This window comes from Myotis yumanensis, unplaced genomic scaffold, assembly GCF_028538775.1.
Source record: "Myotis yumanensis isolate MYYU_CA2020_CCGP unplaced genomic scaffold, mMyoYum1.0.hap1 SCAF_4, whole genome shotgun sequence".
Lineage (NCBI taxonomy): Eukaryota > Metazoa > Chordata > Mammalia > Chiroptera > Vespertilionidae > Myotis > Myotis yumanensis.
Window position 1 is genome coordinate 8,354,082 of NW_027223755.1, and position 27,123 is coordinate 8,381,204.

Genomic DNA, 27,123 nt, shown 5'->3' on the forward strand with positions numbered 1-27,123 from the left:
CTTATATACTTAGCAGCTCTGCAAAAATGCTTGTAATGCATGTGAAAGTACATGGCCAAATGAGGAAGGTTTACTGTAGTGAACAGTGGATGTTTTCAAGAATAATACCCCCACCCCTCATCCCCCCAATAAAAAACACCCACTGAGCTGGAAGAAATGCTATCAGATCTGTATGGTTCCAATTGTCCATCCACGGATTGTTCCCATCTTCCTGGCTTCTTCGATCTCAAAGCCCCTCTAGCAATGCTATGAAAACACAAGCATATGCATCTGAAACAGCCTACACTCGGCTTTCTGAAGCAAATTCCCATGGAAACCAGGGTGACAGAGAGGTAAAAGCTGGTAGAAAATCAACCAAATAAGCAGGGCTCCCTACTTTAGGTTGTTTCATTGACCAACTTCCGCTGTCTCTCCATCAGTTTTCTTTTCATTTCTTGCTCTACAGAACTAGCAGTTTTCATCTCTCATTCACACATAGTCTCTGATCAGAAATTTTTCTTGCTTATTAAAAAGCCAAAGGGTGGTTGATCAGAGAAAATTTGTCTCCTTACATCATACGTTTTCTCAGGGTATATATATATATATATATTCAAGCATTAGCAGCAGTGAGGATTATGAGTATGATACATGGTTTATAAATGCTTCCAGGAACAGACAGGAAATCTCACACTAAATTCAAATTATTACCTATGCCAAACAACCCTGAAGGATTTTGAACCTGGAGGGGCTCAACTTTTCTCCTCATTTCTTTAAGAGATTGTCTGTTTTTTCCAGGGATGCAAACTTATGGCGTCTAGTCCTGAAGACTGAGTAATTTACCTGCCTTCTGTGTCTCCATTTTTCCATAAGTTGGAGGTATTGACAGCAACGACTTCAGAGGGCCTCTCTGAATAGGATGCAAAAGAGCCAGGTTGGGTGGGAGGTTTCCTGGGATGACCCATCTCCTCTTTGAGGTACCATGGCTCCCATTTCTGCAAAAGGTGAAGAACACACGCCCACCTGGTGGAGATGTCTTCCGCTCACATGCGCAGACTCTTTGTTTCCTCCTTGCTGGTGTACTGTGGTACTGTCTCTGTCTCCATCAGGCACTGTGCACATGCCTCCAGGATAGCACTTCATATGATTATAACCATTTGTTTACAAAGCTGCCACTTTCATTAAATTTTTCACTGAATGAGAGCAGGGCCCCAACCTTATTTGGCTTAGATCTCTTGTTCCTAACCCTGTGGTTTGTACATAGCAGGCTTTTCATGAATACTTGTCAAGGAAAGGAAAGAGATATCGCTCATGGAGGTCCTGTGACGATCACAGGCATGAAGCAAATCTGAGCGATGTCGGGGTTATATTCATTACTACTGATTCAGAGAAAAGGACTTGGAAAGTAAGAACCAGCTGAAGAGTAGATGCTCTGATTACTGTTGGGTCTAAGCCAATAGATAATATCTGTTAGTCCACCCTTGAAACTCCCTTCACAGACATTCCAAAACAAAACAGCAAAAATCAAAAATTAAAAACAACCCCCCCCCAGACAAATTCAAATCAGAACAAAGAAAAAACATACAAAAGGTAAATGACAACAAGCCCCAACCAAAACCTGTCCATCTTCACTTCCCCATGCTGCATGTGCTTATTGTAACTCCATCTCCTTGAGGTTGTGGCGGCATCGATGGCTGCAGAACTTGGACAGTTTGAAGATGAAATTGGGTCAGGGCTGCCTCTATACACACAGAAGGATTATTCCCCCTTCGCTGCTACCATGCTCTGGGGTGACCAGAGTGGACAGCAGGTTTTTCTTCCATATGTGCATCTGGGAGTGGTAGCAAGAGGATTGGGCTCTTGATAACCAACAATAGAAATCCAGGGCTTCTCATTTACCACCTCCCTCCAGGGTAATTAAAAAAAAAACAACCAAAACACAACACAACACAAAATGAAATGGGCTTTGTGGCATTCACTTTTTGCAGACTTGGTGGGCCATGCCTGGTACTCCACATATCCTGACACCATTTCTCCCCTATTCTCTTCCCTATAGCTTTTTTGGTTCTGGTGACCCTATGTCCCCATTTGCCTGGGACACCCCCAGTTTATGCTTATTGTCCAGGAGTAACATATAATGATAAAAGTATAATATGCTAATTAGACTGGACGTCCTTCCAGACGTCCTTCCAAATGACCTTCTGGATGAAGCCAGTGCTACGAGGGAAGCCCTGGTCCCAGTTGCCTGCCGGCGGCTGGAGGGAAGCTCAGGTTCTGGGTGCCAGAGGGGAGCCGGTGCCAGGCAGCCGGGGGAAGGAAGCCTACTCTTGAACAAATTTTGTGCATCAGGCCTCTAGTTATTTATAACTTCTTTCACTTTCAAAAGTGATCCAGTTTGGACTTGAATTATATAGCCATCGTGTTATTAGTGAGGGTGGGCACTCAGGGATGGGACAACTCCTAGTTAGGGGGAAGGTAGATGGCTCCAGGGAGACTGCCCTTAGACTCTGGGCATCAAATTTTGGCTCTGCCCCTGGCTGAGTGGGAAGCATGGACAAGTTACTTTAAGCCTCAGTTTCATCATCTATAACAGAGAAAACAATAAGAAAAAGAATTGCTCCCATCTCCCAGGATAGTGGTGAGGATGCAGGGAGACATGCTGAGCCCGACACAGTACTGGACACTCAGCAAGTCCTATAATAGCAGCTCTTCTTCTTGTCCTCCTCACCTTCCTTCCTTGCTCCCTCCTGCCTTCCTCGCCCCTCCATCTCCATCCTTTCCTCCACGCTTTCTTTTGGTCTTTTCTGCTTTTTGCAGTTTCTGAAATAATTAAATCCTTTGGATATCTGAAGCAGAATGCTCCTGCCACATGCTGAAAGTGGGGAGGGAGGTGTGGGGGAGCGATGATTCCAAATCCTGTATGTTACAGAGAGGGTTGCATTAGTTTTGTCTTCTTCATGCTGTGAGGGAGAGTTGGAGCTCAATCATTTTTGTTGCTCACTTGGCTCCAGTCCCTGGTTTCTTACAGTTCACTGGTTTTGGTAGAAGCTGGACATGGTGACATATGCTTCTTCTTGGTTTGATCCCAAGGGAGTGAGGAGGAGCTGTCCCTGGGAAGCTGGGTTCAATGCCAGGATTTCTGATTGGAAATGAAATGGAGGGTGCAGGGTGGCATTTGTAGTTCCAGGCCCAAGCAGCAGGCCCTGGTACACATGAGGCCCATTCTTGCCACCTTCCCTGCACTCTGGGGACCTGGAGGGGGGGAGTACAGGGGTACCACACACACTGACATTCCCAGGCAGGCACTGGAGGGATGCATCTCCTCTGAAAGTTTTTGGGGTGATGACTGCATGCTTGCTTGGCCAGTTGGGGCCCTGCACACCCCCTCCAAGCCTCTGCTTCTCAGAATCCTCAAGTTGTGCAGGAAATGTGTCTTGCAGAAAGCCTTCCACTTCATCTCTAGCTTGAATGCCATCCACCTTATGAATCTGGCAGTCCAGGAAACTTTCAGGATTGAAACTCACGGTCAAATTCTGCACCAAAATAAAAAGAGAGAAGGCATAAAGAGTGCACCAGAGAGACACTGTCAAATGTACTGTTCAGGAAAAGATCTAAAAACTTCTGACAGGGGTTTACCAGAGAATATCAGAGATGAACCCATATGTTCTAATTGTCTCTGCTTTTGGAGGTGCTATGACACTTGGGGTCTGAAATCACCACTAACTGTGCCCTCCAGTCCTGAAACGTGTATTTCATTTTTGTTTCCTACCTCCAGAAGCTGCAGCTAGACTCTTATGAGGAATCCTGGGTTAGGAATACCCAAAAAACAAAACTTGAGGTTCAACAATTCCTAATCCTGCAATATTATTCCTGGCTGTTGGGCTGCCTTGAACATCGTGACAGAAAAGCATCAGAAGCACTCGCCTTTTTTGGTTTCTTACACAGTTGCTCCAGAGTCTTCTTATGATCAGGGAGACTGGGCCATACAATAGGCTTAATTCTGAAATAAGAAGACATTGATAGATGAGAAGAATGGCATAGGAAGCAGGCACAATAGATCTTTCCACTTATTCTGAGCCAGAAATCAGAAGAATGCATTTCTAGTCTTGGCTCTGCCATAGCTAAGTGGGACACATTGGGGAAGTGACTTATTTGGACATCATTGTCCTACCATCTGTGGAGGAGTTGGACCAGAGATGGTTTTCAGTGATCTATTCTGTGGATGAGACAAAAATAATGATATACCTCTGGGAAACAGTGCTGGATAAAAGAAACAATGAGGCGTGGCAATGAAGTGGTTTGGTGTAGTTATGAAGCTACAATTGGACCTTCTCATCTACTCCCAATATATATGTTGTCATCTTATTCCTTCTCTTTATTTGCAGCAACCCATTCTCTCTCATTTTTGTAGAAGTGAGGAATATTTTCTAAGTTACCCAGGGAAATTGCTTTAAGATGGTGCTTTTCAAATTGGAGTATTTGCATTCTTGGGATATGTGGCCTTGTGCTGATAGCATCTTCCTAGAGCATTGACTGGTATGTGTTTAAAACATCATTTTTTTATGATGTAACAAACATGGACTTTTCATAAGGTAGAATGCCAAAGTCCCATGAATGTTGTGCTAAAGTAAGACTTCACATATATTCTACATTTTTCCATGGGTGTTTTCAGTTGTGCTGGAATTCTGGAGGCAGGGCTCCTACTTCTTTAGGAGGGAAAGTTGGGGGGTGGGGAGCATTCGCCTGATGTTTGGTTTATATATTTCAGCTCTTAGGAAACTGGAAATTCATGAGTGCCTGAGAATGAAGAGGGATGTTGGCACTATAATTTCTGAAATGCCTTAGTCCCCTTTGTAGTTCTAATCAGTAAGTAGAGTTAGAGTTCTGACTCTCTGGGATCCCCATAACCACCCATTTGATTAAAGGAATTCACCTTTTTTTCCATAACACACCGGCCAAGATGACCATCACAGCCACAGAGAAGAAACTCAGAATGCTGACTATTAGTAGAACAGGCTCCATCTTTCCTGGAATGCAAAGATAGTTCTAAGTTAGCCATCATTATCAGGATGAGCTGAGTTTATTTAGTAACTCGGGTTCTGTATTATTTCTTGAATGTTGCTCTTCAGGTAACAGGATGATGTCATAGCTTTATGGTGGAATCTTGACTTCAGTAAGTGGCACTGATTTAGGTGACCAGATTCAGAACATCTGTCACTTGAAAGGTGAAAGTGACCTAGCATTAAAGATATCAGCTGTTGTCTAGCTGGTGTAGCTCAGTTGGTTGAGCATCATCCCATGTACCTGGAAGTTGCCTGTTGATTCCTGGTCAGGGCACATGCCTAGGTTTTGGGCGATCCCCAGTGTGGGGTATGCAGAAGGCAACTGATTGATATTTTTCTCTCTCATCAATGTTTTGATCTCCCTATCCCTCTCCCTTCCTCTCTCTGAAATCAATAAAAATATTTTTTAAAAGACACCAGCACTCCCTTCTAGACTCCCATCATCAAGAGAAAGGAGCCAAACTAGGGGGTGATAAAATAGATACCCTCCTTGCAATCTCATCCCCCAAAGGGGAGATATATGTGCGATGCTTCAGGTCCCCAGGGATCTGCCTGAGCCAAGCCCTTTGGCTCTTCTGGCCACTCTCCTTTCCTGTACCAGCAGGATATTTTCATTATTCTGGAAAGAAGGGCGTGGGAGAGCCCCATCAGCCTGCCAATCTGCCTTCCACAAAAGTGTTTCCTAGAGGGGCCTTAGAAACACCAGGCACTGAGATCCCAGTCTGAATTGGTATACTGGAGGCAGTGGGTGGGAATTTTGTTCAGAAGTATTAGCAGTGATGGCGAACCTTTTGAGTTCGGCGTGTCAGCATTTTGAAAAACCCTAACTTAACTCTGGTGCCGTGTCACATATAGAAATTTTTTGATATTTGCAACCATAGTAAAACAAAGACTTATATTTTTGATATTTATTTTCTATATTTAAATGTCATTTAACAAAGAAAAATCAACCAAAAAAATGAGTTCGTGTGTCATAGGTTGGCCATCACTGTCCTAGGAGCACCCAGGCCAGTAGAGTCCAGACAGCCTTCATCAGTTGATCAACTCCCACTCCTTCCTGGTTCATCACAAAAAGGGCAACAATGGCAGGCCCTCTCCAAAGAAAGGCATCCTCTCTCTTGCTCTCGTTCTCACTCACACACTTTGACCTGCAAAGCTTTCTGCGGGAAACAGAGTCTGCAGTCACTTCTCACCTGGGCCCTTAGCCTCTGGAGTTCTGAATCGGGAACTTGGACTCCATTCACTCCAGAAGCCTTTATAATAATCAGTAGGGATGGATCGGACTTTAATCTCATACATGGCATCAGGTTGTAGCTTTCTCTGCAGGAGTGTCAGCTTTGTACTGGACAAATTCACGCGCTGAAGAGCAAAAAGTGCCACAACATTTTTAGGATGAAGAAAGAGGTGCTGCCCAGATCTCCCAACTCATTCAAGTTGAGCATCTTTAGTCATGTGGATATTCGCTCAAAGTTCTCTCATATTTGTTACAAGAAAAAACTGGCATGTGGAAGGCTCAGCAGTAGAGTTTGACAGAGGCTCTGAGCTCATAAATGATGCGACAGTTGGTGGAAGAGGGCAGTGGTACCGGGGTCTTTATTCAGGTGAGGTGGGCTCCCCCAACTCTTCAATCTCTTCTTTTTCTGTCTCTCTCCTTTCACATCCCAAGAAAAGGTAAGAGGGAGTGGTAAGGTGAGTGAGCAAAAATTATTTCCCTCTAAAAAGATATAATTCTACCTTCCTCTCTTCTTTTACTCCATTCCACTGCTCCCACAACTTCCATAAATCAATGGTTATGACTTGGTGATGTTTTTGCCTGTTTACCTGTGAAAGTTGTGCTAAATAGGATACCTTTTAAGGATCCCAAGTAAAGAGGATTGATTTTTATTTGGTCTTGACTTATATTGTTAGCTCAACAATTTAATTTAGAAACACGATAAAAATAAACAACAACAACAAAACACCCCTTCCCCCAAGGGGTGGGGGGAGCAAACAGAGTTAGAAGAGGACTGGGCCAGAGGAGATTTGAAACTTTTACTCTTAGAAGCTTTTTTCAGTAAAAGGTACATTTTGAGCACAAAATTACTAGGGGACCTCCCTAGGACCTAGGGCCTAGGGCCTAAGTAAATGTACCTCTGGAAGAAAAAATATATAATATTAAGAAGTTCCTATTTTATAGTTTAATACATTTACATATTTTAATTTATATATGTAACTTATTTATTCAGTATATTCATATACACATATTTATAAATTTCATAACCTGTAAATGTAGTTGACCCACATACCATCCAATCATGTTCATTTTTTTCCTGGTGGTAGGCTACCTCATGTATTAAATTTTTTACATATTTCTTTTGCAAGTGTGATGTATTAAATGTCACCACAAAGTCATTTGCTTCCTTACGATAGGTGACTCTTACGTCAAAAGGAGCCTCAGGTTTAACTGAAAAGGAAAAAGAAATGAGGTCAGCCTAGAGGGCAGTCAAGAAAAATAATTATAATTTTAAAGTTCATCTACTCTGAAAATCACATTCCTGTTTAGAAAACCATTTCTTCTTCTCCAGGTTCAAAGCCTGACTACATTTCCCAGCCTCCCTTGCAATTGGATGTGACCTAGAGAGCAGTGTGAGTGGAAGTGCTGTGCAGTACTTCCTAACATGGCCTAGAAACCCCACATGTGTGACCCTATGCCTGGTCCCCTTCCACTTATTGGAGTCATATATTGAAGACAATGAAGCTACAGGACGAACGAGCCCTGAATATTGCTTGGAGGACCTCCACCCACAGGTTAAAAATACCCATTTGGTTCTTAAAAGAGCAAGAAATAAACTTGATGGTGTTCGAGATATCACGTGTTTAGGGCTTATTTGTTACAACAGCTGCTAATTTTACACTAAAACATATTCTTCTCATTTTTTGAACACTTGTTATGAACTAGCCCCAACGCAGAGTATGTAGACTTCAAGTCTCCATTGTTCCAATAAGATCAGGTGGTAAGTGTACTCCTCGTTTCAGCTTTCTATAGAATTCAAGGGTCTGCATCCTGGCCCTGGCTTGGACCTTGCAGTGTGACCTCAGGCTGCCTCCTCCTTCAGTCTCTTTTGCTTTTGCTCTAAACCCCTCTCTGGTTTCTTCCTTCTGCCTGTCTGCCTCACAGCGTGGCTGCTAGGGTTCCATGCGCCATATATGAAATGCGGTTTGGATTGAGATAGGTATTATTTCAGGCAGAACAAATGCTGAGGAAGGTATTGAATTCCTAGAAGAGGATGTGTGTCGGGCTGCCTTCCCACACTGGCAGGAGGCTTCCCCCTCTTGGCCTCTTAGCTGCTCTTTCACCAAAGCCTGGGAGGTCAGTTATCTGAAGATGTGGTAGCCACTGTTCTGCATGGCTTATCTCAAGAAGATGGGGGAACACATAAGTTAAAGTCTAACCTAAACCTGTTGTTAATGAATGAGAGAGTGTGTTCATCAAACTTTCACTCAGCAGACGGAGCTGGATTCTGGGCAGTCCGAGCTGGGCTCTCAGACTGACTTGCTGACCCAGTGAAATGAACTCGTGCGGTGGGGTTTGACCCACATACTGCCATCGGTTTCTCATGGTGCTGACTGGCCAGGTTTCTCCTGTAATGCTCCAGCAGTACTATAAAGAGGAAGTGGCTCCTTCCTTACCCTCGATGTCTCATGAAAGGGGAAGTTGATCCTCTATGAACGTGGATGCACTAGATAAAGGGACGGTGCCCTAAAAGGAAGCAGGAGGAAAGTAGATGGGTGTAGAGAAACAAGTCAACAGAGAATGCTGTCAACCCCTTGACACTTGCCAAGCCGGTTCCTACCCTTCATTAAAGGGAATATTTAAAATTCACATCCTCAACAAGCAATCTGCCATGGAGTTCCTTCCATCCCCATCTCCCGAGGAAGATAAAGGAAGAATTAAGGGAAGACCAGACTAATATTGATCATATACCTACTAAGTACCAAGTGTGTTAGTTGTGCCATCTTCCATCAGCAATCACTTATAGCTAATACAGTCTTGGAGAGGCCCCTGTGGGGTGGTTTAAGGGGACTGAAATTCAATCCTGTCTGACCTGATCCTCGCGGTGCTCCTTTAGCTTTTGTTTCTGACTCTGTTGCTTCCCATTGGCTTGTTCAGGTCCCCTCTTCCATGTCTGCCTCTAGCCTAAGTGCTGTCTATGAGCACATTCCAAAAGGATGCTCATTCCTCAAGCAAACAGTTTAAAACGTGTATTAATTCTTGCACAACCTGAGCAATTATATAAATGTACCCTGCCAAGAAAAGCAGGAAGGCAGGACGCTGCCCCTTTAGACCTAAAGACAGGAAGTGGATGGGGAGGCAGGTCGCTGCAGGGGAGCCCTGGCTGTGAAGTCCACTCAGGAGCATCCAGCTTACGTTTCATTAAGTGACGGAACCAGAAAAGATGCTACTGTAGACTCACCTCCACCACTCCTCCTCCTCGTTCCCCAGGGGTGCTTTCCAAAGCCCTGAGGTTCTCCTGTAATACTCCAGAGGGGTCCATGCTACCAGCAGTGTGCACACACTGCCTCTCCCCACCCCCACCTGGCCCCTCAAATGAGGCATGTCAGGTTTGTAGACTGCTCGGTGGTGTAGAATATGGACCCTAAGAGACCTGGGCATGTGAGATCTGGGGATTCCGATGGGGCAGGGTGCCCCCCCGCCCCGGGTCTATGGATGTGCCAGGAGTGTTCACAGGCTCTCCCTATAAGATGCACACGGGCCATGTGTGCGTTGTGGGTTTCTGTAGGAAGGGGCTCTCCTCTGCTGCTCCAGGGCTCTGCCAGAGGACTGAGAGCGAATAGATAGTATTTGTAATGCAAATGGTAAACCTGCAATACAGTGCTCTCGTGCAGGGCACAAACTGAACACCCATCCACAGCAGCGGGGTCTCCAGATGAGCAAAACCTAGCTGGCTGTGTCACAGACTGTGACTGTCATCCCCACCTGGCTGGCACTCACACCTGTTTGGTCTCTTCTCCACCGATACTTGTTCACATCTGGAACTTTTGCCTTCACTCTTTATTTTACCACCTCAGTGAAGTAAAGCTGAGACTAAATTCCAAGTTTCTCTTTATGGTCTCTAAGGAGTAGTGCTCCCCTACATTTAACTTTATTTTTAGAGGGTAAGTCGGGGGTTGAGTTGAGAATATGGAGAGACAGAGCCATAGTATTTAAAACCAGCAAAAGAATTCATCTTGTCAATCACTTTGAACAGTTCTTCATACATACATATGAAATCTCCACAGGTAGAATATGTGCAAGTAGTTAGGATTCCACTGTACTCACATATCATAATTGGCTCAGACCTCGCCCTATACCAGGGTATCTCTGAGTATAAAGAACTTTACGCACCTCAGGGTCATAAATCTGTAAGCAATGGAAAACATTTTTTTTTTATCCCAGTCTCTCTGATTGTTTTGATTTACTTGCCTGGTAACCAAAAGTTAAATTGGTAATTGATATTGACTTATAACCAGTTAATTGGATGAATTCATTGATTTTATTATTATGTATATGGATATTATATAGGTTCAAAGAAAACATGCAGATGAGTTTAGTAATTCAAATTATAATTATAATTTTATTTGAACTATATTTTTTAGCCAAATGTGATATATGTATTCTAGGTCAAATCAGATTCAGCATCTATCCTCAATAATAGGGTCTCTTAGGAAGGTGTGATAGTAACTTCATGTGTCAATATGGTGTCCACTTGTTTGGTCAAACACTAGTCTGAAGTACAGTATTTTTTTTTAAAGACACAGGTAACATTTAAAGCAGTAGACTTTGAGTAAAACAGATTATCCTCTATAGGATAGTCTTCATCCAATTAGATGAAGGCCTGAAAAGCAAAGACAGATTCCCAGAAGAAGCAAAAATTCTGTCTCAAGAATTCTACATAAAAAACCTGCTCGAGTTTCCAGACAGCCTGGCCTGTCCTGGGGAATTTGCACTCAAGACTATAATATCCATGCTAAACTCAATTTCTAGCTTTCTGGCTTGCCCTACAAATTTCAGATTTACCAGCTCCCATAATCATGTGAGCCAATTTCTTAAAATATCCTATATAATAAAAGCCCAGTGACCATAATGGCATAACGACTGGAACAACTGCTTGACTAGTTGCTATGAGGTGCATTGACCACCTCTTGGTCCCTCCCCCTGCCCACAGGCTCCGATTGCAGCATGGCGAACGGGGAACCATGGGGCACTGGGTGGGTGGGAGTGGGGCAGGACTGGGGACTAGCGAGCGGGCGGAAGATGGCCCTGATTGCAAGCTAGGCCTAGGGGCCCTACCCGTGCACGATTTCCTGACCTGGGCCTCTAGTAAAAATATATCTCCCTTAATGGTTCTGTTTCCTCTGGAGAACTTTAATCCAGAAGGTATATTTACTTTTTAGAATGATGTGATTTTTTAGCTAAACACACTCAGAATGTGGTAAGTATAGGGGGAGAAGACTACAGAAAATTTAGGAGGAGGTGAGATGAGGAAGGAAAGGACATGAGTGAGTGGATAACTGGAGACCCAGCTCCAGTTTAACACATCATATGGATGAATTTCTCTTTAATGTATAGGTTCCAATCACTCTCACTCATGGAGTGTGAAAACCCAGAGAATTATTACGGTAAGAATTAATAGCATAAGCTTCAAAACTTTCATTTCTTTTAAAAATGATTTGACTCATAGACACAAAGAATAGACTGACAGCTGTCAGAGGGGAGGGAAGTAGGGGGGCTGGGTGAAAAGTTGAAGGAATCAAGCAGTACCAATTGGTAGGTGCAGAATAGCCACAGAGATGCAGTTTGCAGTGTGGGAATACAGTCAATGATGTTGAGATAATGGGGTATGGGGCAGGTGGGGTGTTTGGGGCAGCAGAGGGACCACTGTGTAGGGTGCATGTTTTTTTATGGCCACTTTGCTGAATATCTGAAACTGGTGCAGAACGGTATTGAATGCAAACAGTGGTTGAAAAATAAAATAAAAATGATTTGTATCAGAGAATTTGCTATTCTCTAGTGCAAATAGCTTTCATGATCTGTGTACTTTTAAAATCCAGAAACTCCAGAGATGGTCAATATCTTCAGATACCTGAAAGATGGAAGTGATCCCCCCCTACTCTTCTTACCTATATGGACTATGCTCATTTTCCTGCAAGTTAAGATCCTTTGTCCAAGCTTCACACATATTTTGCTGTCTCCAATCAGTAAGAATTTATTTGTCTTGATGAAATATATCTCTTGCAGTTTAATAAAATTCAGGCACCCTACAACCAAAAGGCCGTCACTGTAGGAAAAAAAGGGTATTTGTCTTAATTCAAGTAGTAGTTTCTGTATACAATGAAATAACAACACAAGTATGCTTCATTTGTGTGACTTCAACTCTGACCCTAAGATGATCCAGATGTTGGGACTAGCAGAAAAATGACTTTAGAGCAGCTCTTGTAAATATGTTCCAGGGCTAAACATAAAACATTGTCAGGGTTATGGAACAGATGTTTAATCTTAATGGAGAAGTGGAAACTATAAAGGAGAACAAAATAAAAATACTATAATAAGTATCTACAATTTTTTTAAATGTACTGAATGTACGGGATGGATTTAACAGCAGATTGAAGATGGCAGAACAAAGGGTTAGTGAACATGAAGATAGTCAATAGACATTATTTATTCTGAGATAAAAAGTCTTGGTGACCTGTAGAACAACATCAAAGGGATAAATGTAATTAACGGTCCAGAACAAGAAAAGAGAAAGAAAAGAATTTGGCTGAACAAATATTTAAAAAAATAATGGCTCCAAATTTCCCAAATATGGAAAAAAAAAACACATCATAAAAGCTAAGCACATCATAGTTGAATGGCTGAAAAACAAAGACAAATAGAAAATCTTGTAAAAATCCAGGAAAAATGATCACTTTCTATCAGAAACTATGGAAACCAGAAAACACTGGAATAACATCTTAAATCTCTGAAGTAAAAGGCACCCAGATTGGAAAAGGAAAAAAAAGACCCTTTATTTGCACACCACATGTTTGTTTACATGGAAGACCATTTTCTCCAATACAATTACAGGAAATAATGAAGTGAATTCAGCAAAGTCATTGTACAAAAGGCAGTTATATTTCTATAGTTTAGTACCAAAAAATTAGAAAATCATTTAAAAAAAAACCAGCTCCATTTCTGCAATAGAAATATAAAATGCTTAGAAATAACAGTTAATAAAAGATGTTTAAGGCCTTTGCAATGACAATTACAAAATATTCCTGAGAGCTATTAAAGAAGATCTAAATAAGTGGAGAACTACTTTCCTGGATTAGCAAAATTCAGTAAGAAAAAGATGGAAAAATCTTTAAATTGGCATATATAATATTAAACAAAATCTCAGCAGGATTTTATAAATATTGATAAGACAATTCTAAAATTCATGTGGAAATTCAAAGAATAGCCAAAACAACATGAAAAAAGTAGAACAAATAGGATTCTGAGCTCTTGAATTAAATACTGTAAAGCTATGGTAATCAGGACAGTGTAGCACTGGCATAAGGATAGATAAGTTGATCAATAGAAAGTATAGAGAGTTTGGAAATAGACTCAGACCTATAAGGTTAATTGATTTTAAAACAGGCACCCAATCAATTAAATGGAAAATAGAAAATCTTTGCAGCAAATTGTCCTAGAACAACTGAACAAATGTATGGAAAATATAAACCTCAATCTTATACAATATAAATTAGATATGGATTATGGATCTAAACATAAAGGTTAAAACCATAAAGTGTTTAGAAGAAAACAGAGGAAGGTATCTTCCTAACTCTGGCAGTAGACAAAGATAGTAATGACACAAAAAGAAATATAAAAGAGAAAAACGATGGATATTTTGGTCTTCATCAAAGTGAAAAACCTCTGGTTTATTAAAATACACCATTAAGAAAATGAAATAGCAAGCTACAGACTGAAAGAAAAATAACTGTAATACATATGCCTGACATACAAATTGTATCCTGTACATATAAAGAATTTACACCCATCAATAATAAAAAGACAAATAACTCAATAAAAAAAGACAAAAGCTTTGCCAAAACAGACATACAAATGGCCAACAAATACATGAAAAGGTGGTCAACATTATTTGTTATTTGAGAAATGCAAATAAAAATTACTGGATACTGTTTTAGATCCAAATGTTAGAAATGATTGTAGCTCATACATTGTTGGTAAGAGGTAGAATGGAAATCTGTTGCACAGTTTCTTCTAAAGTGAAATATACACGTTCTCCCATGATACGGCAATTCCACTCAGATTTTTATTGCAGAGAAACCCGTGGAGAAACAAAACTGTGTATTGACAAACTGATTTGTACAAAAATGTTAACAACTTAAAAAAAGAATAGTCTCAAACTTGAAAAAACTCAAATGTCCATCAAAAGGAGAAAGAATTCACATTTGTGATATATTCATAGGGTGGAATTGATACTGAACAATTGAAAAGATGAATTATGAGACATGTCAACATAGATAAATTTCAAGAACACTGTGTTGTGCAAAAGGAGTGAGACAGAAAAGAGTAAATGGTGTGTTATTCCGTTTATAAGAACGATCAGAAACTGGCAAAACCAAAGTGATAGAATTCAGAACTGAGACTGCCCACAGGAGTAAAGTGTGAGTGGAAGGGGACCTGAGGCCTCCTCTTAGGGCAAAAGAAGCGCTCTGTGTCTTGACTGAGGCAATGGCTACATGTCAGATTTGTTTCTCAGAATCACTACAGATCTGTACATTTCACCATAGGTAAGTGTGACTCCCCAAATGAATTATCAACAAAGAAAGTAAATCAAATAAATTAATAAAGCACATAAAAATTAAAGAAGTAATGGAACATATGTATCCTCATTATAAAGTCATTGAACAATGCAGGATAAAGTAAAATTACTACTTTCTCTTCTTTTCTCAACCTCCATATAATTTCCCTCTTCTGTGATAACCATGATTACCACTTTGTTTTTCCTACATGCTCTTTCAACCCAGCCACACAGCCCCCCCAAAAAGGTATAGCTGGGTCAGATTGGAAGTGGGGATTGTGGCAGAAAAAGCACCTCTGTGTAAGTTTGCTTACATGAGCAGAATCCTTCCCATTAATAATCTACACTAATAAAAGAGAAACATGGTAATTGGCGTACGACCGCTACCCTTCCGATTGGCTAATCAGCGTATCCTTATGCAAATTAACTGTCAGCCAAGATGGCGGCTGGCAGCCAGGCAGCTGGAAGCAAACGTGAGGCTTGCTTGCTCCAGTGACTGCAGATTCCAACGTTCCCCGCCTGACTTCCCGGCCTCTGAGCTGGCAGTTTGAAACATTCTAACAAATATAGCTGGCTGGGATCTCAGAGCTGAAGTTATACATTGTTTCGATTATAGAACGGCAAACAAACCAGCAGCGGAAGCCTCAGAGCTAGAGCCAGAGCTAAAGCTGGCCCAGAAGAAAAAAAAAAAAAGAAAAAAAGGAGTGGTTGGGAGCTTCAGTCAAAACCCCTAGCCTGAAAGCAGTCCTCAGCCCCTCACCCAGACTGGCCAGGCACCCCAGTGGGGACCCCCACCCTGATCCAGGACACCCTTCAGGGCAAACCAGCCGGCCCCCAGGCCTCTATCCTATATAGTAAAAGGGTAATATGCCTCCCAGCACCGGGATCAGCGGAGCAGCGAGGCCTCCTGGCACCAGATCAGCATGACAGGGGGCAGCGCCCAAACCCCCTGATCGCCCTGCGGCTCTGTGTGTGACAGGGTGTGGCGTCCCAACCCCCTGATCGGCCCTGCTCTGTGTGTGACAGGGGGTGGTGCCCCCCCCCCCACGGGCCCTGCTCTGTGTGTGACGGGGTAGAGCCATAACCTCCCCATCGGCCCTGCCCTGAGTGTGACAGTGGGGGCGCCCCAACCCCCTGATTGGCCCTGCTCTGTGGGTGACAGGGGGCGGTGCCCTAACTCCCCTATCGGCCCTACTCTGTGCGTGACAGGGGGGAGCTCCCCAACCCCCTGATGGGCCCTGCTCTGTGCGTGACAGGGGGGAGCTCCCCAACCCCCTGATGGGCCCTGCTCTGTGCGTGATGGGGGGGGGGGGCAGTGCCCCAACCCCCTGATTGGCCCTGCTCTGTGAGTGACAGGGGGCAGTGCCCCAACCCCCTGATGGGCCCTGCTCTGTGAGTGACAGGGGGCAGCGCCCCAACCCCCTGATTGGCCCTGCTCTGTGCATCACAGGGGGTGGTGCCGCAACCTCCCCATTGAACCTGCCTTGAGTGTGACAGGGGGCGGTGCCCCAACCCCCCAATCAGCCCTACCCTGAACGTGACTGAAGGTGGCATCGCAACCTCCCAATCCGCCCTGCTCTGTGCATGACAGGGGGCGGCGCCCCAACTCCCCAATCAGCCCTGCTCTGAGCCCGACCAGGGGCTGCACCTAGGGATTGGGCCTGCCCTCTGCCACTCAGGAGCAGGCCTAAGCCAGCAGGTCATTATCTCCCGAGGGGTCCCAGACTGCGAGAGGGCACAGGCCGGGCTGAGGGACCCCCTCTTCCCCCCCGAGTGCACAAATTTTTGTGCACCGGGCCTCTAGTCCTATCTAATAATAGACAAACATGGTAATTAACCATACCTTCGCTATGCCTCCCATTGGCTAATCGGTATGCAAATTAACCCAACCAAGATGGCGGCCAGCAACCACACAGCTGAAGTGAGCAGGAGGCTTGCTTGCTCCAGTGATGGAGGAAGCCAAGGTTCCCCACCTGCTGCGGCCTGGCTCTGAGCTCCAAAAGCAACAAAGTTTCAATTATAGAAGCTAAACAAACCCCAGATACCTGCTTTCAGCAGGCTGTGGCCTCAGAGCTGGAGCGAGTAGGAGCTGGCTCTCAGCTCCAGTGACGGCAACAAAGTTTCAATTATAGAAGGTAAATAAATCCCAGAATAAACAAAAAAGAAAAAAAGGAGAGGCTGGGAGATTCAGTCGCCGGCCAGCCTGAAAATGGCCCTCAGCCCCTCACCCAGACTGGCCAGGCACCCCAGTGGGGACCCCCCACCCTAAAGGGGTGTGGCCAGCCTGAAAACGGCCCTACGCCCCTCATCCAGGCTAGCCAGGCACCCCAGTGGGGACCCCCACCCTGAAAGGAGTGTGACCAGCTGCAAACAGCCATCAGCCCCTCACCCAGGCTGGCCAGGCACCCAAGCAGGACTCCCACCCTGATCCGGGACACACTTCAGGGCAAACCAGCCGGCCCCCACCCGTTCACCAGGCCTCTATCCTTTATAATAAAAGGGTAATATGCAAACTGACCCTAACAGCAGAAAGACTGGGAATGACTGGTCACTATGACACACACTGACCACCAGGGGGCAGACGCTCAATGGAGGAGATGCCCTCTGGTGGTCAGTGTGCTCCCACATGGGGGAGCTCTGCTCAGCCACAAGTCAGGCTGATGGCTGCCAGTACAGCGGTGGTGGTGAGAGCCTCTCCTGCCTCCTCAGCAGCGCTAAGGATGTACGACTGCAGCTTAGGTCTGCTCCCTGCTGGCAAGTGGACATCCCCCTAAGGCTGCTGGGCTGCCAGAGGGATGTCTGATTGCCATCTTAGGCCCAATCCCCCAGGGAGCAGGCCTAAGCCAGCAGGTGGTCATCCCTCAAGGGGTCCCAGACTGCGAGAGGGCAGAGGCTGGGCTGAGGGATCACCCCCCCCCCCCAGGGCACAAATTTTTGTGCTCTGGGCCTCTAGTATAAATATATTAAATCATAGGAAACAGGCTCTAAAGAGGTCCTTTACTACCTCTAATCCAGAATACGCATTGGTTTTCTTTAGTAAATTGGATATGTGTACATGTTTCTCTGCATGTGCTCAAGCGAGCCCTTCACATGATCACCCATGGACTCTGTGTGGCTGGAGGTGAGGTGGGCATGGAGCTAAAATCCAAGGAGAACCCTTCAACTTTAGGTGCATAATCACTCACCTTTGGGCTGCTGTGGTCTTTAAGTGACTGGTTAATCTCCGTTTAAGTTTGTTAATTGGATCAATATATTTTCTCTTTGTGGAACATTCCTTAACATCGTCTCCACTGCCCCCGCCCCCCCACCTCCCTGCCAATGTAGCTTTTTTTGTTAGTTAACTATTATCTTTTAGGGGTATATAGTTGTTCTGGTTTTGAGTGTGTGTGTGTGTACTTATATTTGTTGGAGTTTCTCAAGGGTGTGTTCTTCTTTTAGGGCTAAATGCATTTTCCCACTTGGTGTAGAGTACAAGTAAAAAGCCAGTGTTTAAGGTAAGCTTGATGGATACCAGGAAGTTTTGAAGATGGCAACATTGGCATGATTTGATGAATAAGGATAGAAGGGGTGTATTGAGGCAGGGTCCTATTTCTAAAGTTCGGGTAAATATGTGATGTGGAGAAATTAGAAGAATAATGGCTTTTAGTTCAATCAATGAGTGTAGAATATATTGGGAAGTAAAGCATGTGTGGCATATTCTGCTATAGATCCTTAACATGTAGCAAGTTCCTGGTACTGCTGGAAGTTTAGGAAGAATCTAAAATGGTATTCTCAGTTCATTCCCACTTTTGGGGGAAGGAGATTAATGAACAATGGAGTATGAAGATCATCATATGGCTGTCTTGTGAGCCTGGGCATCCTTTTAAAGGCTCTGAATTCTGGGAGCTGCTTTATGGAGCGGGGGTGGAGTGGGAGTGGGGGAAGCCTTGTCAGGAGACTAAGATAAAACTGTGGCCTGGAGCAGAGAGTCTCACTTCAAGCCACTGATCCTGGCTTCATGTGACTGGAGGAAACTTAGTGTGCCCCTATGCGTAGTTCAACTCAATTCTATCCAATTCATTTCAATGTACTTAACTAAATTAAAACAATTTACTTGGTTGCTAACTATGTATTTATTGCCAGGGTTAGGAATGTTCTGGGACTCCATGGTCTAACACAATAGTCACTATCCACATACTTATTGAACACTTGAAATATGGCTAGTCTGAATTGAGATGTGCTCTTAATATGAAATACACAGCAGATTTGGAAGGTTTAGTATGCAAAAAAGAATGTAGAATATGCATATTGATTACAGGTTGATAATATTTTGGATATATTAGGTTAAATAAAATATATTATTAAAATTAATTTCACCTATTATTTTCCTTTTAAAAATGTGGCTGTTAGAAAATTAAAATTTCACACCTGGCTCACACATTTGTGAATTGTATTGTATTTCTGTTGGATAAAACAATTCTTGGGTATTTAAGGAAAGGTATCAAGTAGTACTATAGGCTAACAGATTTGACCCTGTGGGACCTTCCATGGGGACATCAACTCTAAATCACTCACACAGATCCCCTTGTTCTGAAAATAGGGAGAGACTGCCAGAGACCACAGCCCTGTTCCTTTCTTTCTTTCTTTCTTTCTTTCTTTCTTTCTTTCTTTCTTTCTTTCTTTCTTTCTTTCTTTCTTTCTTCCTTCCTCCCTCCCTCCCTCCCTCCCTCCCTCCCTCCCTCCCTTTCTTTCTTTCTTTCTTTCTTTCTTTCTTTCTTTCTTTCTTTCTTTCTTTCTTTCTTTCTTTCTTTCTCTCTTTCTTTTAAAACTGTTTTTATTGATTACAGAGAGGAAGGGAGAGGGAGAGATAGAAACATCAATGATGGGAGAGAATCATTGATTGGCTGCCTCCTGCACGCCCCCTACTGGGGATCGAGCCTGCAACCCAGGCATGTGCCCTTGACTAGAATCGAACCCAGGACCCTTCAGTCTGCAGGCTGACTCTCTATCTACTGAGCCAAACTGGCTAGGGCAGCCCCTGTTTCTTTACCCCACCTTCATCTTCCTAAAATTTCTGCAGTCTTTTATAGTTTAGTGTTATGTGATATTTACACAGAAACATTAACATCAAAAATTATTTTATTCCTTATTAGGCCCTGAAAAACAGAATCTATCTTGAAAATATGGGACAACTTTGAAAGTCAGTGTAGTTTATTACAGAGAGGACTACATTATCAACACTTGACAGATATTGCTAGTGAAGTCTAGAGTGTGAGGTAGAATCAATCGGCAGGGTGTAGCCTGCGACATGGGTGGTAATTGAGGAAAACAAAACATGGCACATTTGAAGTGGTATCTGTAGGCGTACATGGCAGTGACTGTGGTGCCCCCAAGAATGTGGAAATAAAGAATGTACAGTTGCCTTCTGAGAACTGACTATAAAAATTATGCAAACACCTACAAGGCAGGGGCCCAAATTCAAGTACCGATGCAGGTGATATAAATGAGAAACGAGGGCCTAACTTTAGGACTGATATTTAAGTCCCCATCTATAGAGGCAGCCAGAATTCTGTTCATCTATTTTTTTGATGTATGTGCCCAGTATTATGAAACCTGATTTTTTACAGAGCTACCTAGATATTTAAATGCTGGCGACTTGTTTAAAAAATTTAATCACATTGAGATCTGAACCAACTCTAGTCTTAAAATCAACAAACAAATTTCCTCGGTTTGCTTCTATATTTACTGAATAACCTTTTGATCACATTTTAAAAATGAAAATCATGCTACTGAGAGCATTATGTACCATTTCCAGGCACTGACCTATGTTAGTTGCTCATGTTTCTATCCCAATTTGAGGCAATTGTTATGATCAGAGAGCTTGATTAATCCCCTGGGGTCACAGAGCTAGTTTTGAATTCCAACCTAGATGCCTATTCCCAGCTCCTCTGCTTTGTCACTCCAGGTACCTGACAGCTAGCTAGAGTTCTGGCAAATGAAATATTTTCAGGTCCCCCAGTGAGAGTAGATTTATACTCATATGAAACCTATGGGCCCTCCCTGTCCCTCCTTCCCCAAATACCACCCTGAGCCCAGTAGGAATCTCCAGGTCTCTATGAGAGTTGTATCTACGGCTGTGAGGTAGTCACTTGGTATGCTGGTGCTCCAGCTCTGTGATTTTGCCTAATTCAAGTTCATCCCTGAGAGACGAATCTTCACATTGAACACGAAGCAACTAGGTTTCTAAACCTGAGAGATGACGGCCAGATCAGGCAGGTGGTAAATTCATCTAACAAATGCCCCAGGTAAGCCCGCTGGGAAACAGCACCTGGTTTCTAGCAATAATCCCACCTGTGCAATGATGTTAGCAGAAAGCACAATTTTCAGCAATTTCCAGTTTCTATAAATTTATATTAAAGGGGGGAGGGAGCTCCATAAAGTTAGTTTCAGGGTGGAAAAGAAACCCAATCTAAGCAGCAAATACAGCTCTCCGTTTAAGTAAATTTAATTTAAGATACGTGGTCCACTCTGAACCTAGGAGTTCCACCCGTCCACTCTCAAGGTGTAGATACCTTTGTGAAAATAGCACCATGACCTACTAAGGAGTTCATACTTATTGTTTCACACTGAAAACATGTGTTAAGGTGACTCATTTCCAATGGAAATATCTGAATCCAATTAAAAAACCCAAATGGGGACTATGGATAGATTAAAATACAGCAGGAAATATGAAGACCTGCTAAAGGACATGGGAAAGTTTGCTCAAGTGGGCATGGAAGTGGTCAGATGGCCTGTGAGTGAAAGTGGGCAGAAAGGCCAGCCTCAGACTCCCTAAGAGAAACCACAGTGATCACTGAAGTCCACCAACGGCGGTGTGGGGAACCCAGAGTCAAACCTCTATGTTTGAAGGAGGTTTTGCCCATAAAAAGGAGCGCATCGTTTGCATGAGTGTTTGGTGTTTTCGTGTGGTCTAGTTGCAGCACCGACTCTGGATAGTGTCAGTTCCTATTCTCTCGACATATTTTATTCCTGGAAAGAATGCTACAGAAGTGAACTGACAGAGGCAGATGGGGAACATGCTATGAAATTCAAGTTCAAGACCATATCAGTCCAGTGACTGCAGCAGGGATCTCTGCATGAACAGATGCAGGAAGCTCCTGTAAATTAAATTAATGTATGACATGGAATTCAGGGCTTGTCTGGACCCCATATCAGGGGGCGAGGATTGGCTGAGTGTCTACAGAATTTAAGAAGGCCTCTTACTGCTGGTGGATCCTGACCCACTTTCCTTACAAGGAAACCAACTAAAATTAGGTCATCTGGTAGAAATTTGGAGACAGCCACACGTCAGAATTTCAGGTTAGAGTCTTTTTTTTCTGGTCACCAGAGATCGTAACTCTGAACAGCAAGAGCTGACTTGTGGAGGAAGGAGAAGATGCAGCTCTCTGAGCTCTTACCAGACTTTCAAAACAGAGACTTTTTCTGCTTCTTGGCCTTTCCTCTGAGGCTGCAAGAAGCCAAGAGCCAATTTATTCCTGTGGGTTCTTGGAAAATTGATATTAAAAATAGAACCTAAAGTCAAACTGTGTTAGGAAGGTGAAAGTTTGATCTATATTCATAGATTTTTTTTAACTTAATGCCTATTTTCATTACTTATTACATACTGGCTATGTTTTCTAATTAAATTACTAAAGGATTAAATTATTTAGTCATCACAGCCTCCCTGCGAGGTAGTATATCTCATTTAACATAGGAAGAACCTGCAGAGATAAGTTACAGAGCGAGCTGTAGGTCCAAAGCTGGTAAGTGGTGGTGGTGGCATTCGAAACCAGGCACCAGAGTGCAGCTTGAAGACACAAGACTGTCTCCTGTCAGGCCAAGAGACTTTTTTTTAGATGGAGCAGGATTTAAATTCTGCTATGAAGTCAGGAGGGAGGCGGGATCTCCAAGATCCATACCGTCATTTGGCTGTAGCAGCCGGACCTGAAAGATGAACCTGGAAGTTTCTCTGCAAGAGTCTCCTGGCAAAGGCCAAGGAGTCCAGGACGCCTGTGAATTCATTGGATTATACTATCGGATAATCAGCCCCCACACTCCCTCCTCTGCCACTGTTGCCGCACAGCACGGGAAAAGAAAGATTTCTAAGCACCCATCGGAGCCCCCACTTCTCACCATATTTCAAATTCCAGGTGGGTGCTGTTGACGTCCGGGTCATCAAAAGCACAGCTGAGCAGGTGCTGGGAGCCATTCACCTCCAGCTGGCTGTAGCAGGAGAACGAGTAATCGGGCTCCGCATCTTCCAAGTCTCCTGGGGAGAACAAACGCGCAGCTGTCAGTGAGGCTGATGCGTGCACGAGTTTGAGAGGTGCAGTGACGTGAGTGAAATTGCAGCCTTTGGGGGCGGACATGAAGAAGTGGGTATAGTTTTTCTAAAGAAGAAAAGCCCAAAGGCAAAGACGAGAAAAAGCTTTCAAAACCAAACTAAATAAAAATCAACCCAAACCTAAAGAAAACCCAAATGAACATAGATTTTTCTAGTAGAAACAAAAGAACAATAGCAATCAAGAAATGACCTCCGAATATCTCTAGATATTCCTGCCATTGGGTTAATGCCCTAGAGATCTAGAAGGAAGCACTAAGCACAGTCTTTTCTTTATTTAAACGGTGATTTCTTCTTGTTGTTTGTACATTTCAAGTAAGAGATACGTTCTCTCCATATTCATATGCTACCTAACCTAGCCTTTGACTTTATTACAAATCTCCATGTACTCCCTCTCAAGAGTGTCTTTGAATGAAGGAAGGTGACAGAAGTCTTACAGTCAAAGGGTAGCTTTCCGTTGCCTAAATAGACGTCCCAACCAAAAGCACCTTTGGTTAGCTCTGTTGGGAGGAGATTTATTTAAGGTAATTTGTCTTAAGCTACCAACTGAGGCAAATGTGATTAGAAAAAAAATTTAGGGTGGGCCAGAGGGGGTCGATGGGCGAAAAAAGGGGACATATGTAATACTTTTAACAATAAAGATTAAAAAAAAAAAGAAATTAGGTCTGACAGGACTTAGATCTCGTGGACTTTCCCATAAATCTTATAGGTACTGCTTCTGTGCTTATCGATCTCCAATAGATAGCTTATCTCATAGATACGAGCACATTCTGAAGATATGTGGGGAACCAGAACTTTTTTACAGTCACTTTGGGAAAGTTCTGTCACAGTTGAAGGCCCTATGTTGAAATAGACATTTTGTATGTATACTTCACAATACTTCATAGAGGAAAGTCTGTCAGCAAATGGACTCAGACAGGAATGGGCGAAAACCCCGAGTTACCCCAGCCCTTCTGAGCGCTCGAGTGTGAGTGTGTGATCGTTGCAGGCCCATTGATCCTTAGACTAGATGTTTATAGGGCTTTAAATCAGATATAAAATATACTAGAGTTAACCCCAGCTGAGTGTCCCCTCTGCCATGAGAGGTCCAAGCCACACCCCCTTCATTTAACCCCCCCGGCTGGTCCGCAGGGAAGTTAGTGAAGCCGGTGGTGAGTGGACCAACCAGCCGAGGGACAGGTGGGTTCTGTCAAAGCACCGAATCTGGAGAAGCCACATCCACATGAGAGCTGTGGGCACTCCTCTTTCGGGACATTCCTGGAATCCACCCAGCTCACAATTCTGCCCCGGCCAAGCCCCCTATGCCATGTCAGCAGGGCTCAGCCCCGCTCCTGAGCACGGTCATAAACAATGCGGGGCAGCCTCCCACCCCTCAGGGCCCATGAACCACGCTCATCCTAATCCCCAGACCTAGGTCTCGGTTCCTGAGAGTGGGTGCCTCCCCCAATGGAAAGGTTCTGGGTAGTTTTAGCCTGACCTTCTTCCATGGCAGCCCTCAGACCTCCCACCCACCCCGTACAACAGAACCTATATTGCTATTTGGATTCAGACAGCCATGGGTCAGCGTTGTCTCCAAAATACTTCAACATGCAAAGCCACCCAGAGAGAGAACAGTATAGAGGTGCTGGACAAGGGCAGAACACAGCACCTGCCCCCCCCCCCCCCCGCCCTCAGCCACATCGTCTGGTAAAGGGAGTTTGCCATGTATTCTCATGCAGTGTACAGAGCACTGGCCATACACTGAAGTGGGAAGGTTTCGAGGTGTAGCTCATTGACTCTTTAGCAGGTATTACTAGGCAAGAAAAATTTCCCTCCACCTATTGCAGAATTGCATGTCATTTTACAAAGAGGATGCTCTGCGTGAACTCAGCTGGAAAATGTCTTAGGTAAGAGTAACATGCACCGTGGGTCAGGTCCCCATCACTACAGCTGGACAGATGCGGGTGCACGTCCTGGCGATTCTGCTTTGGAGCTGTCTTCCTCTGTCAGCAGCCCCAACCTCTCTGAGCCTCAGTTTTCTGTTATGTAAGTTCACGTTGTCGTGAGGAACAAATGCAAAGACTGGGCTTAGAACACAGTAAGCACGCAATAGGGGTTCGCTATGACTCTTAACACATTTTGAGAAATAAGTAACGAAAAGGTAAAATAACAATTCTAATTCCGAGAATATGAATGTGAAACCTTTGGAGCTTCTTTGAAAAAGAAGAAGAGCTCGATGTCAAAGATGTTATTACCATGGCTTTGAAATTGCGTAGGGCTTTTTGAACAGTAGTGAATCAACCTATTTTTAAATGCTCGGTATCTCAGCATAGTTTTTCATAAAAGAATATGTTGGAATGTGTATTAAAGACAAGGTAGTGTGATTTAGATGTCTTCCCACTGAAAGGAATTGGTTGATTAAAGGTGTAAGTGGTTTGGATTGTTTAAAAACTAGTCATTATTTCTCTTGCTCATCCTTGTGGTTATCAGAGAACTAACTTATCTGTCAGTAAACAGCCGCTGATTAATTTACACACCAAACTGGGAAGTATTTTGAGATGATCATGTGGATGGAAAGTCACAAATCTCCTAAAAATGTCCGAAACTTAAAAAGCTGAAGTGAGAAACCCAGCTTTCAATTAGAATTCTTATTTCTTGTAAAAATGGTATGGTCCCAGGGAGAAGCAGAAGGAATGTGTTTCACTCCGCAGAGTGAGGTTCCTGTGTTCCGTGCCAAGTGTCTCCGCGCAGAGCACCAGGCGGCGTCTACGGTGGAATAATGAGTGTCCCCCTCACAGTGAGTCACGCATGGTCACACTGAGAAATGTCAACAATTCCTGTAATGAAAATATTCTAGGGACTTCCATCCTTAGAAGTTACTGACTTAAACCTTCTAAGCTGAGTCATTAGGCTGACATGTGTGATATCTTTGATAAGAAAATACTTCTTAACTTTTAAAGTAAAAAAGTTTAATTTTCAGGAACAAATGGGTGGCCCCACTTCCCAGGTCGCCCTGCTGCTGCTGCGTTACCCTTGTCTGCAGGTTTGTTGCAATTACAATCTATTTAACCAAGCAGACATCAGCGTCTTCTAGGTACTAAATACGCCAAGGATCCCAAAGAGAACTACTAGATGACAGTAAATTTGTTAATAGGGAGACAATTCAATGTATTTCAATGAGACAACTCACATCTTTAGCTATTGTTAGTTACTAAGAATCTCACATAAATCTATCAAAATACCTTTTTTTGAAGAAATTTTCAAATATTGTAAATTTAAATATTATAATTGAACGTCCGCTGTGTCCTACACACTCTTTTAGGTGCTGGGGATGCAGCAATGGTAAGTGCAGACCAAGCTGTTGTTTCTAGACGTTACTTTATCACGAAAGTTATGCTTTTGAAACCTCCTAAAAAGCTAAGCAAAACAAAATCTAGCTGATTTCTTAACAAGATATAACCTACAGGCTCCACTGTTGCATTCCATATGGGTGTTCTTTTCATTAGAGCAGAGGTATTGGCCAACATTAAGATCCACATTTGGAGGTCAAATGCATTTCTCTGGACAATTCTAAGACTTTATACACCACCTCAGGATTGCCTCCCAGCCCTCAGGATTGCCCCCAGCCCTCTGTCCTGGCGGTTAGAACATACACAATGACTGAGTACATGCAGCGTCCTCCATTCCAGCCCAGTGCCCGGCTCAGGTCTGCTAGGGAGCCACCTGAAGCCATTCGCGAGATCATCTAAAATCCTAAAGAAAAGTTAGAAATGACTCACCGTTCTGTGCATAGCCACTTTCTCCAGAAACGACTTGAAGTAAACAGAAAACAATACCAAAAGCTGTACCTAGAATTGTCATTCTGAGAGAGAAAGAGAGGAGAGCAGGCGCGTGAGCCTACACGTAGGAATGAATGAGA

General features: G+C 43.5%; 1 protein-coding gene across 3 annotated transcripts; it reads right to left on the reverse strand.

The window, feature by feature from the left end:
• On the reverse strand, positions 1–27,123 carry IL7R (interleukin 7 receptor). 3 transcript variants are annotated; one of them, XR_011471154.1, is made up of 9 exons: positions 26,984–27,123; positions 23,018–23,153; positions 12,201–12,358; positions 7,325–7,482; positions 6,233–6,398; positions 4,910–5,003; positions 3,901–3,976; positions 1,000–3,509; positions 1–886 (listed from the first exon to the last, which is right to left on the reverse strand). XR_011471154.1 is itself a non-coding variant. In XM_070411837.1 (8 exons), the coding sequence occupies exons 1-8, from the start codon at positions 27,063–27,065 to the stop codon at positions 3,006–3,008; spliced, it is 1,374 nt and encodes a 457-aa protein (XP_070267938.1). In that variant the 5' UTR covers positions 27,066–27,123; the 3' UTR covers positions 1–3,005. The 3 variants fall into 3 exon arrangements, 2 of the variants coding, with proteins under 2 accessions (XP_070267938.1, XP_070267939.1); XM_070411837.1 differs by having other exon boundaries at positions 1–3,509; XM_070411838.1 differs by lacking the exons at positions 12,201–12,358; positions 23,018–23,153; positions 26,984–27,123 and adding an exon at positions 8,472–9,640 and having other exon boundaries at positions 1–3,509.

What these genes read in the sequence shown, in the direction of transcription:
- IL7R (XM_070411837.1), bottom strand. Translation starts at nt 27,065, where the DNA reads ATGACAATTCTAGGTACAGCTTTTGGTATTGTTTTCTGTTTACTTCAA. An exon ending in AAGTGGCTATGCACAGAACG is followed by an intron (nt 23,154 to 26,983) that starts GTGAGTCATTTC and finishes TGTTCTCCCCAG; the next exon opens with GAGACTTGGAAGATGCGGAG. An exon ending in CACCTGGAATTTGAAATATG is followed by an intron (nt 12,359 to 23,017) that starts GTGAGAAGTGGG and finishes TTTTTCCTACAG; the next exon opens with TGACGGCCTTTTGGTTGTAG.